This window comes from Notothenia coriiceps, unplaced genomic scaffold (assembly GCF_000735185.1).
Source record: "Notothenia coriiceps isolate Sejong01 unplaced genomic scaffold, NC01 NC01_scaffold00024668, whole genome shotgun sequence".
Lineage (NCBI taxonomy): Eukaryota > Metazoa > Chordata > Actinopteri > Perciformes > Nototheniidae > Notothenia > Notothenia coriiceps.
Genome location: NW_011357369.1, coordinates 4597267 through 4607951, shown reverse-complemented (window position 1 = coordinate 4607951; position 10685 = coordinate 4597267). Strand labels below are relative to the sequence as shown.

Here is a 10685-nt window from a genome sequence, read left to right as displayed (position 1 = left end):
TTTCTTTTTGCACTTTCATTGTCGTTACGTAGTACAGGTATTATGTAACGACATGGTTCCTCTGCATTTGACCCATCCTAGTGTTAGGAGCAGTGGCTGCCATCATGAACGGCGCCCGGGGAGCNTTTTGTTCAGTCGGATAATATCCACATGTCTACCCTACTTTTACAATTTTCTAAATCATAAATCTATCGATCATAAATCTATCGATTAGATTAATAATATTATTATTAATCTAATCGATAGATTTATGATCGATAGATTTATGATTTAGAAAATTGTAAAAGTAGGGTAGACATGTGGATATTATCCGACTGAACAAAACGTGATCCGTCTCTTCAATTACGGCGGTGGTGACTTGGCTTGGCAACTGGAAGGTCACCAGTTCAAGTCCCGGCAAGACCAAGTGCTACCGAGGTATCCCTGAGCAAGGCACCGTTCCCTACACTGTTCCCCGGGCGCCGTTCCAAATGGCAGCCCACTGCTCCTAACACTAGGATGGGTCAAATGCAGAGAAACACGGGGATTAATAAAAGTATATCATATCATCATGTATGTCAACCACATTTCGAGCTATTTTCCAAAACCCTATGGAGGAATTGCATTGCTTTTTCCTCGAAGGAGACATTTTAGGACGCGAGATTTAGGACGCGTCACTGTGGCACTCATCATTTCTAATACTCATTTTTTCCATTCCATATATTTAATTTACAAGATCCCCCCATATAGTAGCTTATCATCTCTTAACCAACACCTTGTCATTTGTATAATAATTTCTACTCGTACCACAGGTGGGAAACCTTCTCTTTGATTTCTTCCTTTTTTTCTAAACAGTAGACCAATTGATTTCTTAATTCAGAGAAATACAAAAAATAATTGACTTTCTCTTGTGTCTTTTTCTTGTATGTCTATTGTGTATTCGCATGTGTTTTTTTAGGATCTGGAAGAGATAAAGAAGGAGCTCTCTAAGACCGGACAAGAGAAAGCTCTGGAGGAGTCGAAGGCGAGCCAGCGTCTGTCGAAGAGAGTGAACCGAATGATCGGTCGCATCGGTAAGATCATCGGAGAGCTGGAGAAGGACAAGGTGATCCTGGACGGACAGATGGAGAGTGGAACAACCCCACCTGTAGGGTAAGAGTGGAAATCTTATTTGAACCTACACTGCTGCTGTCTGAGGGGGTTCAGAATAGAAAAGGGTTCCAATATTGGTCTGAACTTCCATTTTGTAGTATATTTTTTAAGGGCTGACGATATTCCATTTTTTTTTAGATTATCAATATAGCCCCTAAAAAGATCAAAACAAAATATCCCTCAATGCTTTTCAACCTCGATAATCAGGTCACAAATATATAATTTATTTCTAAAAAAGGTGTAGTATTTTTCTAAAACAGTTGGTCTCTGTAGTTTTTCAAATGTTACTCAATCAGGAGGAAAAGGTTCTTTGTTGGAAACTATTTTAACAGTAAATTAATTCACATTTGGTGTTTTGGATGATGTAAGTAGGAATACTAATTATTTAATCTCATGAATTAAAACACTTTTTTCTCAGTTATCTTTGATTTTAAAGTGTATATGTTATGTCTCTTTTTTTGAGCAGTAATACATTTTTATTATGGACTTTTACATTGAAACTATCATCATTATCTTATCACCATCATCCTCTTTATTTTCAAATGCTGGTGGAGATAATACAAGGAACAACATGTCTTCCTGAACAGAAGCACATGCTGTCAGTTATCATGCTAACAATAAATTCACAATTGCAAAACCGAATCCTAATTTATTTAAACTTTACAGATTATTCTTTATTAGACATAGGGATACCCGAAGGTAAGATGCACTGTGGTAAATTGCCATTTGCTTGCTTGCTAAACGCTAACCTCGCATTATTGGCTGTAAGCTGCTGAAATTTCGCTCTAAACGATCAACCAGCTTCCCTTTGTGCTCCATACACCAAAGTGCACCCCATTGGTTGCTGTGTATCCATTTTAATAAACAGTTATTGTTTCTTAATGAATTAAACAAGATGTAATGCTAAGATCTAACTTAAAGTGCTTGATTTGAATTTAGGACGACTCAAAATGTATTTGTGTAGTTTTTGGGATTCAGGGATTTACTGACGATCAGTGGTGGACGTATTTGAGTAAAAGTAATATCTGTAAAATGTACTTAAAGTCAAATCAGAAGTAAAATAACTCCTATCAGAGTGTTTTTGGACATGTTGGAGCCTTTAAGGTCCTGAAAATTCATTGTTTTTATCATATGAATATTCTTTTAGACTTTAGGGGCTCTTCTTTTAATTTTAAAAAGTAAAACTTCAAAATCAATCAATCTGATCAGGTCTACTCTGCAACTTTATTGAAACCATCTTTGAGGCTGTGTAGGGCCTTTGATTTATAACAATATATTTAATATCTCTATTATGTGATTTGTATATAAAGTTATTAATAAATATAGCGCTTAGAAAACTAATGAAAAAAAGTATTATATTTCCCATAAGACAATCATTTGATGATAAAATAAAAAAATCGTAAATTGCTAATTAATTCAGCTTTAAACCAAATGCACCATTCTTAGTAGCATTTTGAGCATGGATTAACTTTGAGGCAGCTTCCACAGTAATGTTCACTCTCACTATCGACGAAGCTTGAAATCAGCGTAATGGGTGTGATTCGGGAACCTCGATTGGGGCATGTTGTCCTCAGACTTCTCCGCCACATTCTCCTCACAATTGGTTACATACCGTTTCCTGTATGCAGTGTGTTCTACTCCTTCAGGGAGAACCTCATCAGCATCGACGAGCTGATCAGCGTCATGCGACAGATCCAGAACATTCCTGAGCACAAGCTGCAGAGCATCGCCGAGTCGCTCGACGACAACAAGGACGGGAAGATCGACATCGACGACGTCATCAAGGTACGTTCACGAGACAACGGAGAAATACGGCCCTGATTTGTGGTGCGTTTTTTATTTTGTAGTTTCTCTAATTATCACAGAAAGTTATTTTAAAGTTAGTTTTTAATAGGAAAAGTACTAAAGAAGGGGTTGTTATGGAAGAGAGAGGCTTTATCCTATTAAGCATAGAAATGATTGTATTCTATGTATTTTGATAAATAGTACCACTGGCAGTTTCTGCAGGTTTTTTGTTTTACTTTTTAGCTATGAGTTTTTTATTTGATGTAGAAATACTTAGAGCACTAATCTCATTTGTTTCACCGAAGACACAACACTTTAAAATCAGGTCACGTATATTTAAAATGTATTTCCTTAAATGCCGTGGTATATAGCAAATATTATAAAACAACAGAAAACAATACATCAGGCAACAGATGCTACGTGGGATTGAATGTGTCACTATATTGTAATATCTATAGTGACATGTTATGTTCAAATACTTTCAGTTACACATCACCACAGACCTCTGCCAAGGACTAATTCTCTATCTCTCAATATTAACAAAACTAGAAAAAATAATGAGTGTATCCTCCCCTGTTCGAAAATGAAATGGAATATTTCCTGGCACGCGTGACACACCTCCACCTAGCTTCATTACAACCTAGCCTTTAGTTTTTCTGAGATCCTAATATTATGTTATTTAGAAATACTTGAGATATAAAGCAAAGTAACGGCTCAAATAATAATAATAATAATAATACACTTTATTTGTATAGCACCTTTCATGCACAAAGCAGCCAAAAGTGCTTTACAGAAAACATAACAACAATATTAAAATAATACTAAATTAAGTACAGAACAAGATAAAACATCTACAGTGATCCTAATGAAATCCCCTTGAATTAAAGCTCATCCAGAATGCAGCAGCTCGTCTGGTCTTCAACCTTCCTAAATGTTCCCACTCCGCTCCTCCGCTCCCTTCACTGGCTTCAGTAACTGCTAGAATCACTCTCAAGACACTGGTACTTGCGTACCATGCGCGAATGGGATCTGGCCTTTCTACATCCAGGGACATGGTTAAACCGCACACCCCGCAGGCGTGCACTCCGCCTGCATCAGCCAACACTCGCTGCAACCGCACTGCGAGGGGGACCCAGTTCCATCAGCAAAACACGTGGTTGCTGTCCTGGCTCAAATGGTGGAATGAGCTCCCCCATGAAACGGCAGCCGAAGCTTACACATCTTCCGGCGCAGACTGAAACCTCATCTCTTTCGAACTCCTTCGGGGCGATAGAACTTAACTAACGAAGGCACTTTATATTCTACAGATAAAGGACTGGCTTATCTAAAGCCCGTTAGTAGCACTTAAAGTGGACCTATCATGCTATATTGATGAATATAGGGTAGCGACCATACCTATATAAGACATATTTAGACTTTTATTTTTCAAAATACCAAAAGATCATGCATTTTAGCCATTCCTCATTTTCGCTATCAATACACTTGTCTTTTCATGGGCTGATTCTGTGAGAACAGCACCATCTACAGGCCTGGCATATGTGACACTCAGCGTGCTCCAGCGCCTTTCCAACGCCAATGTCCGTGGGCTGTCTCTCCTGATTGGTGGAGTTGGCCCAATGAGCCGTTGGCGCCACTTCTGTGACGTCATAGAAGTGTCCAATCGTGTATCAGTCTGTTCAGATCTCGTTGCGCCCTTTTTAAGATTCGGGTATGGAGGAAAATAGAGAGCGTTGTGTTTTCTGAGCACTGTGGTGAGGTTCCCTGGAACACCGGGGACAACATTCCTGTATAAAAGATCGTACAAAAGTGAATTTTGCATGATAGGTCCATGTTTGGCTCTATGGAACTGATGTACTTACCGTTATTTTCGCGGACGAATAAGTCGGGCACTTTTTTCCTAGCTTTTGGCTGGTCCTGCGAGCTGTATATCAGGAGCGACGTATAATAGTTTTAAATGTCCAATTCATGCTGACTGGACATGAACCGTCTACAGGCCACCGAGGGCGCTCTCGGCTGCTCGTGACAACATATATGCTGCTCGCTGTTACCCACTGAAAAAACCACGAGAGAAGAGAGGCGGGACGGTTCTTCCGGTTAGCTGCCTGTAGCCATTGGTCGTTAGGGCCTGTGCTTGCTTAGCTTGTTGCGCGTCTGTGTAGCCCGCCGTCTTGTGTCCGGTGCGGCGCAGCGTCCACCGCCCTACCAGCCCAGCGGCCGGAGATGCGCAGTGGCGTGCGGTCCGAGATGCCCGCGTCTGTCCCAGCAGTCCTCCGTCGGATGCCGCGCAAGGGGTCAGAAGCTCCCCCTAGCCCGACCGCAGAGCCAGCTCCAGCGTAGAGGGGGGGGGAAGGGGTATGTGTTGCCGTTACCTACCGGACCCTGGTGCTTGGTTATAACTATCCCTTTCCAGTTTTACCGTAAATGTCTGTTATTGGCTTGGATTTAAAATAAATCTCTGAATATACGACTTATCGTCCGGTGGCGACTCCTTATATACGTTTTCTTTCCTCTTCACGACGCATTTATTGGCTGATGCGACTTATACTCAGGAGCCGACTTATAGGTCCGCCGAAATACGATATATGATTCTGTTTTTCTCAAGTTTGTATCTTCTTGTCCGCCCCGCACGTTATTGTAAGTATCGCTTTGTCGATACTAAAGCTTCATCATAAATCTTATAAGATGTAATTCTATGAAGCTGAGAAGAATTATGGAGAGTAGGTAAAGGTAAGAAATCTCTCATTGTCTGAAAAAATAAATTAAATAAGAAAGCAAATCAGAAGCAATACGAGTAAACACTGGACAATGATCTACGATGGCCATCTTAAAGATTAGGTTTTGAATTGCTTTTGACTGTGCTCTTTTGTCCGCGCATTATCCCAGGTGGTGTAGCTATGTCGACAAGGGGACATCGACTCTCCACCTCTCAGGTGGCGCCCAGCATGCGGCTTGTGCTGCAGAGGTATGCAGACAGCTGATAGAGAAGAGCAAGGCCAGAGGAGAGGCAGCTGAGAAGGAGGGCCCAGCCACTTATTCACTACTAACTTTTCTCCATAAAGACACATACTCAGATAGTATATATAAATACAAATATGTAAACTAATGGGACCAGGTGACGTGTCATGCGCGGTCATAGAAGTCTTCGCGTAACAGGCAGAGTCTTAGGATCGTGGACGACCCTTAAGAGAGGTAACAAGTGCCTCTCAAAATGTCAGGAAAACATAATCCATAAAGAAGCCAAATTGCCTTAAAATGCCCCAAATTCGTAATTGATTAAGTTAACCTTTCTGTGACTAAGTCATAGGTTAATATTGTTGATTAGTGATGTAATACTTTAATATATCAATGAGTTATGATAAGAGTGGAAACACAATGGTTATAAATATTCCAGGTATCAGTTAGCGTGAGGAGTGCGCTCAAAACGAAGAATTGCTTTAAAGGTTATGGTTGGAAACTTAGATGTATATTTAGGTAAGAGAATATGTGTTTACAAGTTTGAGGTGTAAGTCTCCTTCTATGTGCCTCATTCGCTCTCTTGTCGAGTCGCTTCAGTAACATCATCCTCTGCGACCTTCTCATCTCTTCAGTTACCTCATTATTTTTCCTCTTTTGATTTTGTTTATTCATCAATGCTCTCCATTTGCTACCTTTTGCTTATTTTNATCATAATACTTTAACGTAATTGTTTGTGTTACTTTCGTTGCAGTTGTATGTCTTAAATGTAATGTAAATGTTGCCTTCGTGTGTGGTTCGGGGCCATCTTCGTGCGAAATTCACAATTCCATATTCGTGTGTCCATCGGGTATCAATTTTGGGACAGTGTGACAGGGGCTTAACAGTTGACAAATCACAACAGAGCCGGCCAGCTAACCAATCAGAGCAGACTGGGCTCTGGTTTCAGACAGAGGGTGAAAAGAGGTGCTGCAGCACAGGCAGTATGAGAACAATAAAGAGCTTTTTTGAACATTAAAGCATGGAGACATGTCACAGCAGAGGCACAACATATGAACCTGAAAAGGAGCATAAATGGGCCCCTATAACTTTTGTCATACATTTTGACATTGCTCAGTTATTTATAAATGATGATAATTGCCAAGCTGCGATGTGGTTACTTTCTTTTCTGTGACACATGGATATTTCAGATTTATGCATGCTATCATGACTCATATTTCAACAACAATAATAGCTGCTAAATGTCGCGCTCTGCTGTAAAAATGTCCAGGCCATCAGGCACACACACTAAATGATGGGGAGAGAGAGGGGCCGCAGCCTTGAGCCTATGAAAATGCCATTGATGTTAACTATCTGAATGTGTCCTGCCAGAAATACCGCAGTTGGGCCGGAGTTGTTCGCTATCAGCGTGTAGTAGAGACAGGAGTCTGAATCTGTCTGTCCTGCCCGGTGCGTGAGATCTTATGGCTCTTTGATGTGCTCTGTTGTTTAGGCTTTGATTTACGAAGCGCCATCTTTATCATTTTCCCTGCTTTCTTGAAGCCATTGGAGCCATCAAAAGATATTGGTTAGTGTGTGTGTGTGTCGGGGCGGGCTTGTGTGTGTGTGCTTGCTTTTCTAAGTACTTTGAGGAGGGGGGATAAGTAGAAAGGTAAACTAAAGGCCAAGGCTGTGAAGATGTAAATCTCTTTGAAGTTACAAAAGTGTGTGTTTTTGGTGGTTTTCAGTGTGTACGTGACTTTGTTTTGGTGTCCCGATTAGATGTCATCTCTGTGTTTCAATGTCACCAGGCAGTCTGTCTTCTGTTTACCTCCATAACTAAGGTGGAGCCATCCATCTGTATTCACATCATGGTTAGGCCGGCTGCGCCCTGTCAGAGATGTCTCCGCTCAATGACACACCTGTGTTTACAGTAGGCAATGCATGTAAACAAGAGCGGCCTGTGTGTGTGTGTGTGTGCGTGCGTGCGTGCGTGCGTGCGTGCGTGCGTGCGTGCGTGCGTGCGTGCGTGCGTGCGTGTGTGCGTGTGTGTGAGTGTGTGAGTGAGTGTCTATCCGCCTACTGAATGGATCATATGGCTCAACAGCTTTTGTAATGAGTGGCTTTAACAGGTAGACGGCGACTGGCAGACTACCATGTCATTATACCCTGCACTGCTCTGTCATTGGGACTTCAACTGTATTGAAGAGGCAGATAGAGACAAAGCACAGACTCCCTGACCTCGTTTGTTTGTTTCATAACGCAGGTCTACACTGTATTTACGTTGAGCGAGTTTCTCGTGGAGGCACACAGCTGACCTAACCTTTTTGCCTTGTGTCCTTTTGTTAAATCCAGGTCCACAACATGGAGCAGAAAATGGACTCAGTCCTGCAGATCTTGATGCAGCAGTTTCCGCCCCGGCCGGAGCTGAAGTCCACGCCCTCCCTCCGCAGGGTGACCATCCAGAACCGCAAGGGTAACGGCGACGACCTCTGATGTCGCAGTGAAGGTCACACTGGGAACGATGGCGTCGTCAACAAAGGAGAATTAAAGGACAAGGAGTTACATAAATAGCCTAGGCCCCTACATGTGGGGCCAACCTGCACAGAATAAGGGTACTCAGTCTTCCAACAAACTTTCTCTTCCATTTGCAATCGCACAGTTTCTCATTGACTATCTACTGAGAATAGAACAAACTTGATTTGTCCTCTTGGACATGAGGGCAGGAGCAACACAGAGATTGGGATTCATAAAGAAGTCTAACTAACTTCTCTTCTTATTATTGTTGGCCCTGTTTGGTTCCTGTTTGGTTTTCTAAATGTAGCTTTCTCTTATAAACCCCCATAAAGGCCCTTAGTCTTCCCTTGCTGCACACGGTGACTCAAGCAGCAACATGCTATATAAATGTATTATCCTACCTTAGCTCATAATCACACTACTCCGATAATGTTAATTTATGTGTGGTCTGTCACTGAGCTGCATTCCTCCACTCCAAATGTTATTCCAAAGCTAACTAACCCCCTAATGAAGTCATAATGAAATCAAAGCACTCGAGTTCCCTAAAGACACAGAGAAAAAGTGAGAGTCCGGCCATGGCAGAGGCATTCCTCAAATCCTTCTGATTATCTTGGCACCATCCACCCGCAGTACACAACAGGGCTATTTCCATAGCCACATATCCATCTAGCCTAACTGTACTCAGGCTGCGGCGTGTGTTTGTTAGTAGTGATCGAATAACACGAGGAGGGAAGGTCAGGTTATCTGTTGATTTTGCCCTGCGTTAGGAAGCGGAAGGCTGAAATAAAAGAAATGGAAGTAGAGAAATGTGTATGAGTTGGGCGGCTAACACGGCGCTGATTTACAGCTGCATCAAAGCTAATGAAAATAGCCAAACCTCTTTTAAAGGGCCTGCTTTACAGTCCGGAGTGAAGGCATGGTCTCTCATTTCACTAAGATTTCATGAGCATATCGATCTCAATCTAAGACTCACTCCACCCTGCTTAATATCCTCCATTACCCTCTTCAGGGGGCACTCACTGCTGTGCGCAATTTGAAATAAATTTGCCCCATTAAAGCTCTGATTATTTTTTTCTCTGCAGAGCTAATTAAGTGCTGAATTCCTGGTAAGGGGAGATTACTCACTGGCAGCTTCTAATGAAAAGAAACACTGGAAAATGTGCAGAATTGAAACAGTAAGCTTTGAGTAGCAGACGCACTAATTCTGTGTGAAAGGTTTGGAAATAGCGGTGGTGGCGAAGGCAACTGGAAGGTCACCAGTTCAAGTCCCGGCAAGACCAAGTGCTACCGAGGTGTCCCTGAGCAAGGCACCGTTCCCTACACTGTTCCCTGGGCGCCGTTCAAAATGGCAGCACACTGCTCCTAACACTAGGATGGGTCAAATGCAGAGAAACAATTTCCCCACGAGGGATTAATAAAAGTCCATCTTGAGTATCAAGTACGGCGAGCTGAACGACATGAGCAAATGCTCTCACTCTGTCCCCCATACTTATCTGACAGAATGCCCGAGCGATGTAGGAAGTAGAGAATTAGAAAATAACTCAACTATGTAGCTATGGATGGAAACGCCTCTACAGAACAAATTATAGCATGAGCACATTGCCTAAGGAGGACGCATGCAAACACAGAAATTGGGAGGGTGACCAAGGGAAGCGCAAAAGTGGAAGAAGCCCCTTCTCTCTGCACTAGTATTTACTATTTCATATTATTGCGTTTGTTTGAAACTGTATTATTATTATTTATCTTACATTGAATAAAATGTTTATATTTTAAAAGTAAAGGTACTAATTTTCGCTGAAAAACTTGATGCATATCCGGCCGTCCATCTCCTGTACAGTTTTTTAAAAGTCTGTAAATAGAAACATTGCCTTATTGTACTGTTTTAGTATCACGTGGAAAGATCAACCTGGAACATTATCTACTTTTTGAAGCAATGAAGAAAAACAGATGTGCGGTCCTGTTTCTAAGAGATGGATAGGAAATGATCCTGTAAATGAATATTCATGCGCGAACGCGCTCTGCACCTGTTAAGCCCTGCTGTAAAATAGATAAAAACTCCATTATCATTATGCTCTGGCCCTGCTCTCTTGGGCTGGGAGGAATTTGATGGTACCAGTTTATCTATTCCAAATTTGCTTTGGATTGGGAGGGGGAAACCCAGTGTATAGATTTTCTTGGGCTCACTTTTTGTTTTCCAATCTCAAGAACGAGCAAGGTCAAGAGGTAAACCAAGGGCCGGAGTTTCCCATCCAAATCAAATCTCCTCAACTCCTCATTTCACTTAACTCCTTTCACACTGCAATCATCACGGAAGGGGAAAG

The 10685-nt window shown here is 41.9% G+C and overlaps 1 protein-coding gene across 6 annotated transcripts in view; it reads left to right on the top strand.

Annotated features, from left to right (window-relative positions):
- Positions 1-10685, top strand: part of letm1 (leucine zipper-EF-hand containing transmembrane protein 1) — a 54712-nt gene that overhangs the window by 35100 nt on the left and 8927 nt on the right. For 3 of the 6 annotated variants that reach the window (XR_799473.1, XM_010783008.1, XM_010783006.1), the window contains 3 exons: positions 938-1131; positions 1798-1830; positions 2760-2916. Coding sequence is in view for 5 of the 6 variants with exons in the window: in XM_010783008.1 (XP_010781310.1) it covers positions 938-1131; positions 1798-1830; positions 2760-2916 (384 nt within the window). In the remaining variant the exon portion in view is untranslated. The remainder of the gene's footprint in view (positions 1-937; positions 1132-1797; positions 1831-2759; positions 2917-10685) is intronic. The other 3 variants (XM_010783010.1, XM_010783009.1, XM_010783007.1) reach the window with 2 other exon arrangements.